This window comes from Lycorma delicatula, chromosome 13 (genome assembly GCF_047948215.1).
Source record: "Lycorma delicatula isolate Av1 chromosome 13, ASM4794821v1, whole genome shotgun sequence".
Classification (NCBI taxonomy): domain Eukaryota; kingdom Metazoa; phylum Arthropoda; class Insecta; order Hemiptera; family Fulgoridae; genus Lycorma; species Lycorma delicatula.
In genome coordinates, this window is record NC_134467.1 from 1,488,929 (window position 1) to 1,508,637 (window position 19,709).

The window sequence follows — 19,709 nt, forward strand, 5'->3', positions numbered from 1 at the left end:
TAAAAATGCTTTTTTGTACGTGTAAAAAAGGATGTGGAGCAGGTTGTGGATGTAGAAAATGTGGTTTATATTACTCACATCAGCTCTCTACATAGAACCCTTCTCTAGTTACACAATCGTTGCAGAATCAGTAGAACCTGTCGAACGCTCTGGAGAAATCACTTTGTGGGATCACCTTCAACTGCTCAGTGCAAGCCCTTCAAATGGCCAGAATGTTGTTGAAAAAGCAGCCTTTCATCTTCAACTTGAGTTTCAGTAACAGAAAGTTGTCTGCTGGAGCCAAGTTGGGTGGGATAAGATGGTGATTTGATTTGCGATGTAATAACTGTTAAAACTGTTTCCATGTGTGCTGGGATATTGTCGTGCAAGAGAGTTCAACTCCCTGGATACTGAATGCAACGAGTTCTCTGGCCGTTTTCGACGAATACGACGCATCAGGCGTTTCATTACTTCCAAGTAGAATTTAGAATTCATGGTTTGACCAGTTGGATCAAATGCATGATGAATTAGGCTCTTTGAGTCGAAGAAGATAATCAACATCGTTTTCACTGTTGATTTTTGCTGCCTGAATTTGGCTGGTCCTTGTTCTCCAGGACTCAACCAAGCAGCGGATTGACGCTTAGTTTGTGGGTCATTCATGAAGCACCAGTTTTCATCCCCAGTTACATTGGTTTGCAAAAAATTTGGGTCGCTATCAGCAGTTTCAATGAAGTCTTGAGCGCAAGAAAGACGCACCTGTTTTTGTTCTTCGGTCAAGTCTGAAATGAAACGAGAGCACAACTTTTGGCGGTTATTTTTTCTGTTAGAATTGTACGTACCGCATCTTTACCAATGTTTGATGAACTCTTCTAATCATATGGCGCGAAGAGTTAAGATGAAGTTCGAGCAGGAGCATGTACACTTTTGCAACATTTTCATTGTGAACAGCTGCTGACGGCCTCCCGCTTCGTTTGTCATTCAACGGGACTCTCTACAGTCTTTAAACCACTTCCATCATGAGTATGTTGTAGTACAAGATGCGGCTTCATCACCGAATGTTTACTGTATCATAGAATAAGTCTCAACGAAAGATTTTTGAAGTCGAACACATTTTATCGCGCTTGTCTGTTCCATGTCGTGCACGAGTAGGAAAGGTTGAGTTTGTGTGTAGGCTCCGCTATTTAGATATCTATTTGGTGTAACTTTACCGTTTGTTGTATAGTTTGTTAGTTGATTGTGTTCACTATGATTTGGTTTATGGTTTTGTACTTGTTTTAGGGCTTCTGGAATATTTTATTAATCTTATATGATATTAATTTGCGCAGATAGCCTGTCGGGCTAGTAGTTTAAATTCCCTCTGAACTGCACACTCGGGGGTGAAACCAATATTTCTACATTTCTACTGTGTTTTGTTGTATATTTGTTTGTTTGTATTATCACTTCAGTTTCTGACATTAATTTATTATAAGTTAGCTGTTATTTTCTTTTTTAACAGCTGTTGTTGATAGCGACCATCTTTATTTGTACGTAGCTTGCTGTTGGTCAATGTCATCAGTGTATGTTTGTTATTGGCCAATTGTTTTTGTGATAACGTTTATAGTTTTTAACAAACATTGTTTTTGTTTATTTTGTATTAATTAATTACCACTGTTTAGGATACGGTTTTTGTTGTTTATGATTTCAGAAATATCTGAAACAGAAGGAAAAAAGGATACAAGCGGGCTAAACCTTGCGAGGAGATTACGAAGACGATTGAGGTTAGACTCAACAACTCTTCATCCGCTTCTGGGGATGAGAAGTCGTGAGCAAGTGCTTCAGGTTCTTCACAGGCCGGAAAGAGTAAAAATTAATTAATGATTGAGAAGTTTTCTAAAGTTAATGGGAGGATTGGAGGTTCAGTCCCGTTAGTGCGAGCTTTTGAAGAGAAGTACTTCTTGATTCAATGTTTGGAAAAACCATGAAGTACTAAGGCAAATGTGGGAGCTAAGATTCTACCTAAAATCAGGGAACTCAAACCCATTGTTTGTTTCTTTGTCGTCATTGCTGACGACAAAGAAATTCTGCGGGTAATCTCCGACTCCTATACAGTCGGAAAGTCCAACATGAAAGTCTTGCCTAAAGGCAAGAGACATCCTAAAGCGGTCATCTATGACACAGATTGAAGGCTGTCTGAGAAAGAATTAATGACTCTCATTAGGGAGCACATACTCAGATGGACGAGGCTACATTCAAGTCTTGAGTGTCGATTATTTAAATCGGGTAGGCGTGAGGCGGAGCGCGACCATGGGATTTCTGAGGTTAGTTCTAAACTATTCGACAGCTTCACTGCGGAGGACAGGTTTGAAGACTTCTCTTCATGTAAGGTCAAGGAGTATTTAGATGACGCTGTTTTAGGTGATTCATGTTTGGGCACAGGGCTAAGTTCTGTAAATTCTGTAAGTTTGTGCTCATTGTGTTGATGAAGAAGATAAGTCAGAGGGTCCAACTTGTGTTAATTGCAGACGTCTTCGGAAGGATCATAAGCACTATGTGAACAGTAAAGATTGTGGGTGTTATCAGAGAGCTCTCAATTTTTACTATAATTCTATTTCATTAAATGATTGGATTTGGTCAGTTAAATGCACAAGGTGCTTACATTGCTCAGGTTGAGTTTGGAGATTGCATTACATAGAGAATTGGATGTTGTTTTGTTGCAGCATCCATATGTTGTGACCAGTGATCTGCCAGGTTTTTCTTGTTGGAAGAAGTTCTATTGTGGTTCTGGAAGCGTGTCCACTGTTTTGTGCAGAAGGAAACTTGATTGTGTCTTTATTCGACAGCTCTTGAATAATTATCATGTCATTGTCCATATGGGTGTTCAGAACTTGCATCTGTATGTTGTTAATTCATATTTCCATTATAGATCTTGCCGATTGTCATCTTGAGATCCAGGATAAAATATTAACGATTCTCTGGCACTGATCCAATCCCTATAGGTGCATATGTGAATGCTAAGTCACTCTTGTGGTATAGCGGTTTCACTGATGTTGGTGGTGAATTAATAGAGGGCATTTTAGCCTAGCATGATCTACAGGTATATAACATATCTGGTGAGTTGCCCACCAACGTAGGTATGGTAGATGAGTATTGATTGTTTGGTGGAACAAACATCAATGTTACTGTTGATAGGTTTATCCCTGCCAATGCTTGTAATTGGAAGGTAGTTGATGATTGCTTTAGTGATCATCGATTATCTATGAGATTGCTGATGGATTGAGTGAGCGCTACCGATATAAAGTTCCGGTTAAGCACAGGCATATTTCCTGCACAGGCATGTGAAGTGGAAGAAATTTGTTGATTTACTTTCATCCAGATTCTGAGTTTTTGATCAAAGTCTAGATGTCTTGGATTTGGAAGATCTGGCAGTTGGTTTGTCGGTGGCTTTTCATGATGCTGCTGGGTGTTCAATTCCCTGAAGTTCTGGTCAAGAGGGGATTGTATCATGATGGGATAGGGTGCTGTTCATCATGAAGAGGGTTGTTTGTTGTTTGCGGAGAGCTTCTGAACATGAGGGTGATCTGGAACAAGCAGTCCTTATTGCTAAATATAGAAATCTGAGATCTCATTACTTTCATGAAGTCCGGACTGAGAAAAGGAACTCCTGGCGTTCCTTTTTCATGAGCAGAGGAGGGATCCCTGGGGCACAGTATATGGGGTCTTGAGACACAAACAACAAAAGGACATTCTTTTATCTGCTCTCTTGACCAGGTTTGATGTAATTTCAGATACTTCTGAGATTTTACACAAATTACTAGATGATTTACTGCCTGATGACGGTGAAGCTGGAGAGACCACATACCATCTGCGGGTCCAGTGAGAGGTCACTCAGTTCTGTGAGGGTGTAGTGTCCTAGGAAATTACTGAGGCTGAGGTGCGTCAAGCTATCTATAGTTTAGTTATGGGTAAGTCTCCAGGCTTTGATGGAATAACGGCGAAGCTTCTTATTTACTTGGTTGGGATGTATGAGAGTGTGACATGGGTATTTAATAAATTTTTGTTTGGATACTTCCCTGGGTTGGAGGAAGGTGATTGTGAAATTGTTTTTTAAAGGTGGCGACAAGGATCCTGCTGATAGTTTATCATATAGGCCTCTAATGTTATTTCTGGTGATTGGCAAGATTCTGTATCTGTGTACAAATAAGAGGTTAACCTCCCAAAGATTGTTGATTAAGAATCAGTTTGGAATAAATTCCGGAAAGGGTACTGAGGACGCCATACACCGTGTGATGAGTGTGGTAATGACCAGTGAGACAGAATGTCCTGGGGATTTTCCTGGACATTTCTGAAGCATTATGGGACAATAATCTGTGGTGGCCTTCTGCTATTTACTAACTCCAAAAAAGAGAATGTACTGTAAATGAATTGCAAGTTATGTAAAGTTACTTCAGTTATTGGGATGTGTTGCTCTGCAAGGGCAGCCATGAGGTTGGCAAGATGCTATCTAAGGGTGTCCCCAGAGCAGCATGTAAGGTCTTTATTGTGGGTGGTGGAGTTTGATTCTATCCTGTGACTGAGGTTGCCCAGTGGGTATTGCATTGTGGCTTATGCTGACGATGTGCTCCAGCTGGTCAAAGGAAGCTTGTGGAGGGAGGTTGGCTCCGAGCCACTTAGGCTGTGGGGTCATCAACACAAGATGATGTTTAGCCTGGAAAAGACCACGATGATACTCCTCAAAGGCTGTTTGGCAGTGAGTCAGCGAGTCCATATTTCAAAGAGTCAGCGTATAAAGTATGTTCAGGTTCAGAAGTAACTTGAGGTGTTTCTTGATGAGAAACTGCAATTTAAGAAGCACCTTTAATACATCATGGAGAAGGCCTGCAATGCCTTCTTCGGTATTCGATGTATGGTCAGTCCTGATTGGGGGTCTTAACTATAAGACCATGAGCATCCTGTATAAAGGTGTGTGCAAGGCTATTATGCTATATGTGGCACCTATTTGGGTGGGTAAGCTAATATATAAAAGTTATCAAGACATATTTTTAGTGCTCAACGCCTAATATTGTTAATGGTAATGGGTGGTTACTGTACTAGTTCACAGGAGGCAGTCTTGGTGATTGCAGGCATGAAACCAACAGACTTGATTGCATCTGAGAAGCAGCAGTTGTATGTTGAAAAATTGAATAACATGGCAATGCCTTGTGGCAGGCCAGATGAGATGAGACAGAGTAGGCATTCATTATATGCACGATCTTTTTCTAAATGTTGTTGGTTTGCAGGATGCCCCTTTTGGTGTACCCTAATAAATATATGATGCAGTTTATTTCTGGCCATAGTGCTTTTAGGAACAGAATGCAGAAATTTGGCCTGGTAGATTCTGGGACGTGTCCTCAGAGCGGACAATTGGATGACACCTACCATGTTCTTTATGAGTGCTTGAGCTATGAGTTAATGTGCACAGAGACCATCTGTCGGCTTGATCTTATTGGGTTGGCATTGAATCTCCATGTAAAGTGGAGTAGCCAGGCCGAATGGGCAATAGTAGAGTTTTGTCATGACAAAACTCTCCCCTATTGCCCACTTAACAAAGTAAAGAACTGCTTAGGGGATCTATAGCTCTGCTTGTCCTGATTTGTTTCCTGATTTATTCTGATTAGTTGACGTTTTGTTTTTGTCCATTGTTTTGTTTCAATGTTACTGTGTTGTTATTGTTTGTATAATATTTTTATGTTTCATGTAGTGTGTTGAACTCACTTTTACCTTCTATGGGTAGGTAGTTCAGTCCCTTTGTTTAGTTAGGTCCTTTCAGTCTTACTTAAGACTCGGTAAGATGTGTTTTGTTTTGAGCTCATTATATAGCAGTCCACCAATGGGCATGTCACTCGTGGCATATCCCTGGAATATGTCAAAAGCCAAGGTTTCTAAGATGACCTCCAGTAAAGCCCATAAGGTTAGGAACGAAGGGGACGGTGTAGGGTGTCTTCCCCTACAGGGGTCAGGATGATTCATGTCACGAGCTCGCACAAGGTCACATGATCATAACTTATGCGACCAAATATAACTTGAAACTGGAGTGATGAAATTTTGTACACACACTTGTCAGATATTGTACTACATAGTTTGTTGGCTGTTCAAGAGATGACTTACTTTTATCAACTACAGAAGTTTAGTTAGGGAACTTTTCATACTTACTGTGTAGAATGTAATAATAATTAATAGTACAATTCATAACAGTGTACTATATTTTTGTGAATATTTAAACATGCACTTAAATTTATTTAAGCTTGTAGCTGATGAAGACACTGTCAAAAGTACTGTTGACATAGAGGTCATAATAAAATATTATTTTATTGTTCTGTTAATTTTGCCCCAAATTTTAGCACATTTTCACATATCCATATCAATTTTTGTGTGTTATAACTGTAAAACTATTAAAAATAAGGATGTGATAAATATTTTGTTTTTAAACTATTTAAGTACATGAAATTTTAAGAAGTTTGTAAAAATTTTATTTTAACTATAATACAAACGTTAATGAACTTTAATGAATGTAAAAAGGATCGAAATGGTCTAAAATGAACTACTACAAATTAATCTACGAAAAAAGTGCCATGCATGTTATGAGTGCAGATGTATTATACAGAGATCGTTTCTGCTTTTGAGCCTCAACTGTCAACTTGATATGCTGAACTGCAGTTCAAGATGGACTTCAAGGTGAATACATTTTGATGAATTTTAGTTCATTAACAAAAGCAAATGAAGTGAATTGAGTAATATAAAATAGATCTTAACGGAATAAGAAATTCTCAGGAAAAAATAATCCAGTACACAATTAACATGATAACAAAAACAACAGATGATAATTATGGTTTGAAAGTGTTATTCAATTTAATTACATTATTAGCGGATTGAGGCATTAAAAACAAAATATTCTGTAAGTTTTATTACCTGCTTAAAATTTATATTATGGGATGTTGAACTGACAAATACAGTAAAAAGCAGTAATTAAAACTACTGTACAAAATTTTTTACAGTTTCTATTTATTGTAAGTTATAACTATTTTGTTTACTGTAAACCACACAAAGGAAGATCATTAAAAATTATACAAAATTTAATTTACTAAGCATTTGGCACCGTTTGTATTAATACAATTGTATAAATTAAAGTTCCAGTTACCAACAATTTTCAAAATATATTTCCCAGTACTTTCGGGGCTGCTACTCCATCATCAGGGATTTCTTGTATGACTTTAATTCAACATTTAAATGCATTATATTTAAATTAAAAATTGTTACGTTCATAATAGTTGGTCATCAAGAAATAAAAATAATTAGTATGTCAGTAAGACTACGATAATAGTCGTAAACATCTTACAAACATGATGTTACGGTCTTATTGATGTACAAATTATTTTTATTTCTTGACAACTGACTATTATAAACATAACAATTTTTAATTTAAATATAATTATACATTGGAATTTTAAATTAATATCTTGATCCTGATGATGGAGTAATGGCTCTGAAAGTACTTGAAAATATATTTTGAAAATTGTTGGTAAGTGGAACTTTAATTTATACAATTATAAAAGATTCCTTTACAAATAGCACTGTTGTTCATGGCAGCAATATTGAAAAGATTAGGAAACCTGCTTGTAACATACTGAATATTTATTCAATTATCAACTAAACAGGTTTCCTAATTTTTTTTAAGATGAATGCCCCATTTACAACGCTATCAATAATGACAATGCAAGTGCAACTAATTAACTCAGGTTCTTCGGAAGAACAATTTCTATATAATTTAAAAGCAAGTTGTTTGAAACTTAGAAGCATTATGTGGGTTTAAATGAAGAATAAGAATTAATTACTTCAGTAAAAAATACCAAATGAAAATTTAAAAAATTCAGTGGTCATTTTCATCTGAAAATGTTAAGATATGGAGTGGATTAGCCAGCACATAGTATTATTACTATACTTTTATTTATAAGATATTTTATAAAAATTAACCTAACTAGAAAAAATAATAACATTAACAAACCTTAAAGGGTATAACGGTATCATCTGATGAAAAGTAAATTTTGATTCTTAATAATTATGTTTATGACAAATCATTTGATAAAACATGGTTGATGAAACTTATTACATATTACAGTTACAACAATTATGAAAGATAAAATAAAATACTTCGTTAAATAACATGTTAAAGTGATTTATTATATGTAAAAAGCTAAATATTCTGCAGAATTAATGTTTGACAAACAGCTATTAACAACCAATTTCTTGTTTACTGAATGAGGGTTCTTCAGAAAGCACACGATTTTTTAGGAATCTTTAAAAAATGTTTAATGTAATCACCTTGAAATTGATACATTTAGAAAAATCTCAACTTTTTCATACACGCAGTATAAGCAATTCGTCCAAGTCTGCAAAATAAGCAGTTGTTTCAGCTTTGATCTGATCATTTAAAGTGAACCTTTGTATGGTGAGTGTTATCTGCAGATGTGGAAGAAGTAATTGCTGGGAACCAAATGCAGCGCATACAGAAGCACTTCAAAGCTGGGTCATGGAGTTTACCAGCAACAATCTGGGACTTGAGAGTAGGTGCATTATTGTGGTGAAGAAATATCTCTTCAATCGATCCTACAGTGAAGCATAATATTACCTGGTGATGGTCCTGCTTTTTCCTAGGTAGCCTATGAGCATGACTCCCAAGAGAATCCCCAAAAAATTGTAGCTGTGACTTTTCCTGTAGATTGTATACTTTCACTTTTCTTAGACATACTTTTACCTGCTCCCACCCACCGTTTGGTCTCCGGCATGTAATGGCAAATCATGTTTCAACTAACATTATTAAACAGAGAGGAATATATAAGTCTAAACACCTTACAGGATTGTTCAGTCAAATGCAATTTTGGTTGACTTTTAACAAACATGGCATCTATTGAGCAGAAAATTGCGTAAAATATACTGAGATGTTAGTTGTAACAGCAACTTCTTGTACCTTCAGTTAGAAACTATTTAATAGAGCATAATTTAAGAGTCTTCGTGATTATTTCGTTGGTTGTTGTGGTTTTTAAGTGTTCCAAGCATTCATAATCTTGAATGAATGTATGACCATATTTAAATTCACCCACATTTTACTGTCAAAATGAAGGGGAAAAATCCTTTAAATTTGAATCTAAGTAGTATGTCTGTCAGGGTTAAACCTTTCAAAACAAAGACTTTATAACAACTGAAATTTTAACCATTTTTCAGAAAATGTCAAAACATATTTGGTTTACTCGATCACCACAAACAAAAACAACTAACTGTACTCATCTGCAACTTTGCCGTACACCATCTAAAAGATCAAAGTCATTTAGTCATACTTGCACCATTTCTGGGTCAGGCTAAGAACTTTCTTAACGACCCTGGTATTATATTCAAACTGGGTAGAAGTATACAAAAATACGTTAAATATAATTATGATCATTCTAATATAATAACTAACTGTTTAAAATTGTTGCTATAGTAATCATTAGAAAGCATGAATGTTATCTGTATTATTACCAGATAACCTTTTTCTACAGTATAATAGATAGGGTATTGGTGAGATTCATGCATTAATCATCTCTACATGAGCTTTTAATTTTAATCATACACATTAATATCATAAAGAATGTTATTAAATAAAATTTAAAAAAAAATTGTAGTATTACCTCATCAAATGTACTTAAATGTTTAAATTCTTTTGTTATTTGACAAACTTTGCCTATAAGTATATAACCATTCTTAATACCAACAGCGATAACATTCTGTTGTGAAATGGCATGATGCCAACATATAGCAGTAATACGTTGAATGAATGTCTCTTGAATTGCAGAAAAATCTGATACTTGCTTTATTACGGCCCATCTTTTTATCTACAAAAAAAAGTCTTAAAGTACAAAATAAAATATTAAAAGTATTTTAATAATATTTATGTATTGTAAATGAAAAAAAAACCCAAAAAAGTGTAGAATTTATACATCAAGATTTTGAAAGTATGAACATATAAATATGTAGTGATTCTACCAGGGGAGCCTCAAGTCGTGTCGACATGTAAGAAGACATGCAATTTCTAAATAAGGGATATGTCACCTTAATAACAGCACCTGATACTTGCTTAAGGACACAATAACCTTATAGATTTTGTGGCATTTTTTAGATGTATCCTCCCTAGACAGAGTTCCAGCACACTTCAGATGCTGCCAGAGAAAATCTTAAAAAGATATAATTTCATAAACAATATTCTAATGTGTAATATTTTATTTTTCAGATAGTAGAGTAATCTATTTATTTTTCCTTTTTTCTTGATGATCTTGCCACATAAGCCAGAAGCTTGTGTGGAAGATAGAAATGGAATTTTTTAGCAATGAAAAATGTCGTGCCTGACTGGGATTCCAATCCGGGACCTCTGGAGGGAAGGATGCTACCACTCCGCTACCGAGATAGACAGAGTAGTTTGAATGCTGTTAAAATAAAAATTATTTTGAGTACCAAGTAAGGTGCCAAATCTAGTATAAAGTGTAAAATGTTTTGGGTGCTATGTAATTATTAAATGTTTGGTTTTGTATTTTTTTTTCACCAAGTGAAGGGGATGAAACAAGAAAAATATACAACTCATCTGTGACTTTCCGACTGTGTCAATCATGGTAAAAATCACTGTTCATGTTAAAATGATCAAGTTAATCGATCATCCTAAGTTACATGATAGGTTGTTGTAGAGATGCATATAAGGAAACCCACACGGTTTTTACTTATCGGTTAGAACAAACAATGGATATGAAAAATTTAAAGAACCAATCGGTTGTATGTGAGCCATATTGCTTGAAAGATAAGTACTGAAAGAAATGCTATTTTGGTAATCATTACAAAGACTACATAACCCTCATGTACAATATAATTTCGTCTATGTAGGAGGTAGTCCTATTGAAATGGGAAAAATTATTTTAATTAATTAATTTTATTTTATTTTTTTTTTTAATTTGCATGCTTTTTATCAAAATTAGATGCTCAGTAACTACAAGTTGATGCAACTATGGGATTCTAAGTTATGGCCTGTTGGGTAGGTAAAATTATTACAAGGAGTTCAAAACTTGTGAAGAAGCTTTTAAAAACTAGATAAAGGATAAATTACACATTCGTAACCAGAATTACATAAAAATCTGATACATAATATAACATAGGCCACACCCACATTTTTATTCTGAATTCACATCTTTTAAAATATTGACTTTTGTCCAGTTAAGGTAATACTGCCTTGACCCCATCTAAATAAATCAAAGCAAATATGAATTACTATCTACAGTAGTATGCTAATGCAGCAGCAGAAGCAAGGTATGGATTTGACGAGGTAAAGTGTGGATGGGATTTTTAATACTTTTCACGGCTTGCAAAAGCAAAGTTATAAATAATTTGTCATAAATAGAGAGAGAATGGATGAGTGTGGACATAACTTTTAAGAACAACATTATGAATATGAGGATCAGGGTCTAATATAGACCAGATGTTTTTAACATTTATTAGTTATAAGTAAAAATACAAAACGTGTTTATTGTTTTTCTAGCTAGACTCCCTGAGGTTCTACAAATTTTTCAAAATATGGAGTATGTGGATCCTTTTTTCATAAAAAGAATGAGTACATGCCACAAGCCAACTGTGGAAAAACTCTACATTGTTGCTCTGGAATCAATGCCCCAAAAAAAAAGAAATTGCAGGGGGATAAATCTGGACTGTATGAGAGATGTTCTACCGTTTTCCAGTAAATTTCGTCCAGGTTATCATGAGTACTAATGGAGTCTGCTGTTGTCATGAAGGAGAATCACATCTCTGATTGGCTGACAGCGCCTTTTGTAGCAATAGTCAGCTTTCACTTCATCCAATGGCTGGCGGTACTGTCAACATTCTCAGTGTAATGTTCATGGAGAAAATTAACAAGCAATATGCATTTCCAGTCCTAAAAGACGATCAGGAAATGCCGAAAAATGCATTTTTGTATATACACAGTAATGCTCTCTACTCCTCACTCAATACTCATCAATTTTGAATCGGGAATTTAGTGATGGACCCATGTATCATCAGATGTGACTATTTGATGCAAAAAATTATTCCCCTCAAGTTGCAATCAATTCAGGAGTCTTTGAAAAAATTTCCTGTCAAGCCTGTTTCTGATTTCAGGTGAAAAGTCAACAGGAAATTACATGACCATACTCACTTTTGAAGCGATTACATCAACTGTAAGGCACTGATCGTCTTCAATGAAATCACTGAATGATCAAATGTTAGCATCTGTCACATTTGTCCTCAAATGCCTATTGTGATTCGTTTTTTGTAGGTTCACACTACAATTTGGTATCCCCAAACTGCAAAGGCAGATAGTTAAAATTTTGGAGGGTTTGATGCCCTTAGTCGTGAGTAACTTCACTATAATACACAGAACAACCGATGATGGAACCTCTTGCTCTGAAATTATGCTACTGACTGCAGATGCAAATGCTGAGATGATTAGAGCGTTCACCCCTCCTCAGATCTCCACCATTAATATCCCTCCGCACCAGCCCACTCATGTTTATATACGACCCGTGAAGGCAAAAGTCCAGTATATATCTGATATACTTATATTTTAAGACATTACTGTTGTTTTAGTATATTGGTGTTGATGGCAGGTATTATTTTTTTAAAATTATTATATTAGATATATTTTTTAAATATATATTTTTAAATTATATTAGAGATAAGCTAATAGAATAGACTTGTTTGAATAAAAAAATTGAACATAACTGGTCTAATAGTTTTTAGTTACAAGTAATTTAACTTAACATACACAACGGAACGCTCAAAGACGGTATTCAATCTCACTGTATACTATATCTTAAAAAATTAATAAAAAATAAAAGTTTATATCAAAAGAAGTCTAAAGTAATCTAAAAGTTGATGCAATTTTTTTTGAAAATCTGATGTACAGCTTTATTTTTATAAAGTTTCAAACTTGAGCGCAATACTTTTTACACTAATAGCATGTTCTTATATTGTTTACTTAGAAAACTAGTTGACTGTTCACAAGTACTTTTGCGGTATAACATTAAAGCCCAAATCACATCATTCTTACAAGACACCCATTTATTCAAATGGTTTCTCATTTTATAAGAATTTATTACGGTACTAAGTCAAAGTATATTGAAGGTTTACGTTACCAAACTGACTACATCCCCATTTAACTCAATTAAGAAAGATCGACTGTAATTTAAAATCATACTGAATAATAATAAAACATTACTTTTATAATATTTAATATCAATGCTTTTTTGTTAGCTAATGAATTTCTTATTATTTATAATATTTTAAATAAATATCAATCATTATCTTGTATGATTCTTAGGCTTTCTGCTGTTAAGTTTCTTTTGAAAATTAATAGGATTGTTTTTTGTATACATCACAAAACTAATGAAAGAGAAACCGAAAGATAAAGCCAAAAACATTAAACATTCTAATAATAAATACACACATGTTTATTTTGAATTGTTCATTAAAGCACTATGTCGGAAAAATGAGAAAATTTGCACTACCAGGTTTACAACTCACTCAACTTGATTACTGTTACTGAGTGGAATCATAATGTCAGTTTTTCTCTTTCTCATTTCCTTCTAAATAACATGGAAATTACAAAATTTGAAAATAAATCTATTATTCTATAATTTATTCAACTGAATTTTTATTTCATGCAAATGCATCTTCATGCTATTAATCCAAACTGTGGTGAATAATATTGTCTTCATGCAAATTTTTCGCAATATATTCGGAAGTTAGGAGAAAACATATCAATGAAGGCGAATAATTCATATCAAGCTTTCTTGATGAAAACATGAACTTTCTATGTCAAAAATAAAATGTTTATCGCATCCTTGTATGCAAATTCATTTAAATGCGAAAACACATCAGCTACATAAGGCAACACCAACATATACTCATTATTCTTTAGAAACACTGAGAATGGCAGTTGTTTATCCTGGAAAAATATTATTAATTCATCTCTCAATTCCAATAACTGGGTTAACATTTTCCCCTGCGATAACCATCTGACTTCTGTATGGAAAATAGAAGAGATATTTTCTTTTCGCCCATTTCATCTCATAGTTTAGCAAAGAACCTTTCTGTAATAGTCGACTTTTAATAAGATTAAACATTTTTACAGCTTAGAGATATTCCGGCATATTTTTTGTGGCAAAAGCATGTCTGTGAAGTTCATACTCTAGGTATAAGATGATCTTTTAATTTTTTCAGAAATTCACTGTTTTTTACTGTTATCAACTTTGCACCACACTACATACTGCAATACATTTCCAATTTATGTTATAGTTTTTAATAGCTTCATAAAAAACATCAAAAAGACATTGTCCTGTTGCATGACCAAAAATTGATTTGCAAAACAACATTTTTTTTGTTTGATTTGTCCCTATCACATTCGTATCTGCAAAACATAAGAAGTGAGAAATATTTGCCACATCTGTTGATTCATCAAAATGAATACTAAAGAATTAACTTGAACTCACTTGCTAAATCACATGATCAAACATCAGCAGCCATTTCATTGATTCGCCTTGATACTGTGTGGAAAGAGGAATTTTTTGCTTCTTTCAATCCTATTAAAACACCGACCAAATTAACTGCAGCAGGCGATGTGAGGTTTTCTGTGATTAAGTGGGGTTTGGGCATCTTGGTTACTCTTAATGTAACGAGATAAGATGCTTCAAGTGTACTTTTATCAATATGGCTTGATTTACAAATGGAAGCTTGTTTATTTCTCAAAGTATGTAATTTTCTTTAAAAAAAAACATTCCAAGGGCTTCTTTTACAATCTGGATGTTTAGTTTCCAAGTCTCAAATTAATTTTGATGGCTTCATACTTTCATTGGAGAGGACTAGAAAGCAAACAATATACTGTGGCTTTTCATCCAATGAAACCATAATTTAAATAACTTTGCACAATATTGTATTTTCACGAGATGTAGATGACTTGCTTCGTTTTTTACAAATTTATCCATTTTGCATAAAATCTAATTAAAAAAAAAAAACAAAAAAAAAAGTTGCATTGTTTGAATACACACTAAAAACCCGAAACCGTATTATTATTATTTTCAATGAAATTACAATTTAAAAATTTAAATAAAGGCACCAAGCACACATTTTGAAACTAAACTGATGTTCTGCAATCCCTTATGCTTTTTTTATACTGCTGAGTGCATGATGTTTTCAAACGTATCATATGCATGTTCAAACATGATGCTCTCATAGGTATGCAACCAGACCAAATTATAAGGAACACGTACACATCAATTTGGAACCTCAAAATTATTCATGTTTGTATACTTCATATGTACATGTCCATACCCGTCGCTATCAACACAGCTAACTAATTTTAACTATAACTAGGTTTCATTAGGTACTGGTTGGCGGGGGGGTTCATGAAATAATCACTATATATTTTTTTTAATTTTTGGGGGATATGAAGTTTAAAAGGTTGAGAATTACTGTTCTATAGTAACAAAACATATAAGAAGATTAAATAATTCCAAAGATGGACAGTTGCTTGAAGTTCAAAATAATAGTAAACTAATTTTTATGCTGAAAAAAAACTCCTGTTAAAGTTAATTTTGGACAAAGAAAAGCGCATAAACTGTGTTTTTTTCAATTACGGTACTTTTTCTACACTGTCAGCATTTAAAGGATAATTCAATTTTAAACATTTTTTGTCAATACGACACTTCTCCACATAATCTCCTCAATGAATAACAGCAAAACAACAAACAAAAAAAACGCAACAAAATTGATGATTAAAGTTCTATCCAGTCAACTTCAGCTTTCTGAGTAAATAATACTAGAATCCACTAGAAAGTACGGGCGCTCAAGTTTGAAACTTTATGAAACTAAAACCATATCATATCAGATTTTCAAAACAAATTGTATCACCATTTAGATTGTTTAGCATCTTTTGATATTAAACTTCTTTTATTTTTTATTAATTTCTTAAGATATATTATTCAGTGAGACTGAAAAAAAGGTACCACTTAAGAGCTTTCTGTTGCATATCTCAACTTAGATTACTTATAACCAAAAATTACTAGACCAGTTATATTCAAATTTTTATAAAACACATTTATTCTATTTCCTTATCACTTATGAAATTTCATATCGGTATATTTAATAATTTTTGAGCTTTTATTTTGATGTATAAAACCATCTATTTCTGGAACTATAAAACATACAAATATGATATAAGGTCATTACCATCATCATTTTAAATCAATAAATACAATATTTAACAAAAAATGTTGCTTAAAATATATTTATTAGGGTTTACTATTTGTTAAAAACTCATTGCTTTAGTGATGTTATAAGGTAATAGAATGGATTAGATTGTGTAAAAATTTGAACGTGATTGGTCCTATAGTTTTTACTAACACAATCAATGTTAAGATAGGCAATAAAAAGCTCAAAAAATGGTACCAACTTTATTCGTTCTCACTGTGTAAAATAACTTTAAAAATTAATAAAATATAAAAGTTAATCAAATGCAGCATAAAATAAAGTAAAAGATAATGTAATTTGTTCTAAAATCTGATGTAGTTTTATTTTTATAAAAATCTCAAATGAAAGTCCTCATACTTTCTGTGCTGATAGGGTAGTTTAGAAGCTAATGCAACAAGTGGTTTCCGACTGATGTTTTTATCTTTGTAATATGCAGAAATGATTGATTATCTTCTTCCTAACTTCTTCCGTGCACACAATCCTTCCCTCAATTACAATTCCAGTCCATCAATGTGTTCATTTCCTTTTCATTGGATCCTTATCAAATTTGTTTTTAAATTACTGAAAATTAACTTATTAGATGAAAACCACTTTTAGTTTATTGAGTGAATCATCAGTATCAGAACATAAATCCTTAGAAGCTTGATTTAACAAACTCCCTTGGCCCTTTGCACGTGTAATAATAGTTTACTTTAACGTATGACAAATTATGAAACACATATTATGAGTCATCTTCTTAACATCTGTGATACGTTAAGAAAGAAAATTGTTGAAAGGGTGACACTAAATAAAGTAAAATATGAGCTTGTAGAACTAAAAATCAGGTCTGTAGTAAATACTTATATAACATATTTCTTTATTTGAAGACAAATTTGCCCAATTACAGACAATGATCAATTAAAACAGATCTTAATTGTAATTATCAATTAGTTAACCAGTTTGTTGCTATTCTCCACCCTTTATGGTCTTTGTAAATATCTTAATCTTAACATTTACTATATCCTACATACACAACTGTCTGCTTTGTGTATTTAAATTGCCTTTCTCTACAGTTTTTTATATCTTAATATCCCTATACACTAAATTAAGAAAAATTTGATATCTTAGTTTATTGGATGAATTTCAATTTCAGAACATAAATTCTCAGAGGTTTAATTTGGTTCTACTTTGCATATGGCGTCAATATTGTGTCTCAAATTATGTAGATCAGCTGGTAACAATGGCACATACACTGATCCCTTTCGCAAAGAAAAAGGGACCACATGACCACATGAGGTCAAATCAGGCGAACATAGAGGCCATGGCAAACAACCCCTGTCATCTGGTTCCTGATGATCAATCCAGCGATTGGGGAGAATTTCATTCAACCGATCACATACATTATACCAGCAAGGAAACGCACCATCTTGTTGCCAAAAAGTTCTACGGTTCATATTGGAGTTGATGAAAGAGCCATAGTTATAGCATATCAAGATAGTTCATTCCAAATTTACTTGCTTCTGCAAAAAAAAAAAACGATCCGTAATCTTGAGATACGGCACAAAAAACATTCAGGTTTGAGGAGTCCCATTCACACTGCAATATTTCATGAGGATTTTCTGATCTCCAGATACACACATTATGAACATTAACTTTACAATTAATATGAAATGTTGATTTGTCACTGAATAAGACGTGATAAATTCTTCATCGTAATAGTGCATCATTTCATTTGCAAAGCTACCATAATCTGTAGGTTTTAGATCTTATAACAGCTGTAAATGATATGGACACAGTTGTAGGAGTTTCCTTAAAACCCTTTACACAGACATCACTAAAACTGCCAATTCACAGCTAGCCTTCCCAACAGATTTCCTAGGACTATGCATAAAATACTTTCTTACACGTTCAACATTGTTTTCAATCACACTCGGTTGTCCTGTGCTCTTCCCTTTACAAATACTGCCAATGGTTTCAGACTGTTTATATCTTCTACAAATGTTATTCATGTAGGGGATCACAACAGAACTTCAAACGGAATGCTCGTTGAACGATAACTACAGATTCACTCTTTGCAAACTGCAAAACACAGAATGCTTTCTGTTGGGGGGGGACACACCATCTTTACCACTAGTGCTTTCAAACGAAAGGTACAGGAGACAGTTTATGAGCTTGCAGATGGCTAGAACTGTTTGAGTTCTTTGATATCTTTATATATATATATATATATATATAAAGATACTTTATTAATATATTTAAAAAATACTTTGATTAATTACACATGTGAAATGAAAGAGCAAGTATGTGAAACTTGAGAAATATTACATAGCTTTAAAACCTTGATATTCATTTTTAAAAACAGTATAAATATATATATATATATACATATATAAAGATATCAAAGTTTTATATATATATACATATACCTACAGATAGGTATATATATATCAAGTGGCTAAAAGGTAACTTATACCCCCCTCTAACTTTTTTTTTTATAATTGAGATAACTGGTTCTCAGTTATACAACATTCTTCCTTGAACTGTATATTTCATTCTTTTTACATGACTACTCCAAAAACACGTGTAATGTATTTTGTGGCGTGTATATATATATATGTATGTGTGTTTGTTCTACCGTAGCAGCTCAATGGGTGTACCGATTTAGATGTATGTCCCTGTGTTGGAATACTAATGTTACCAAGAGCGTCATAGCCTATTTAAATATATATATATATATTATATATATATATATATATATATATTGTTGCTGAATGGCTTCGATAGCGCGTGGCACTTAATACCCTTGTAGTAGTCCTGAGAAGGGCTGTTGTTGTCGCTGATTGGCTTTGATAGCTCGTTATAACTAATAACCTTGTGGTAACCCTGAAAAGGGGCTGTTTTTTTTTTTGCGTTAGCTCTGAGAAGAGCTGTTGGGTCTGGAAGCTGGTCTCTGGCGACATCAAGGAGTTGTGGCTTGTTCAAAGAAATCAGACCATGCTTCCCCTTAGCAGCAGTTAGGTCCCCACTACAGCATGGCAGTGGTGGCCCCCAGAGCCCCGCAGTGTCGGGTCGGCATCGTTGTCTTTTGCCAGTGCAGCTGAGGCAGTTCTCCCCAAGCGATCCCACACTGACCTGGCTTCTGCTGCTGGGTTCACCTTCGGGCTAGCTGGAACGGAAAGGTAGCATCCACGTCCAGCAGCTCCCTTGGCGCATATATATATATATATATATATATATATATATATATTATTTTTTTAAAATCACTTTAAGACTAATATAAATAAATAACTTGATCCACCAAGTACAAAATAAAATTAAATTAGGTAGGATGACACTAATTATATTACTGACAGAAAATAGATAGTATTATAATAATTATTTATAAAATAATATTGCCTAACCAAACTGTACACACATATTCATTCTTTTTTAACGTATTTATCATT

General features: G+C 33.7%; 1 protein-coding gene across 6 annotated transcripts in view; it reads right to left on the reverse strand.

Annotated features, from left to right (window-relative positions):
* Window positions 1-19,709, reverse strand: part of LOC142334151 (DNA damage-binding protein 2-like) — a 90,104-nt gene that overhangs the window by 61,894 nt on the left and 8,501 nt on the right. For all 6 annotated transcript variants that reach the window (XM_075381922.1, XM_075381923.1, XM_075381918.1 and 3 more), the window contains exon 3: window positions 9,657-9,860. In XM_075381922.1, the coding sequence (XP_075238037.1) occupies window positions 9,657-9,860 (204 nt within the window). The remainder of the gene's footprint in view (window positions 1-9,656; window positions 9,861-19,709) is intronic.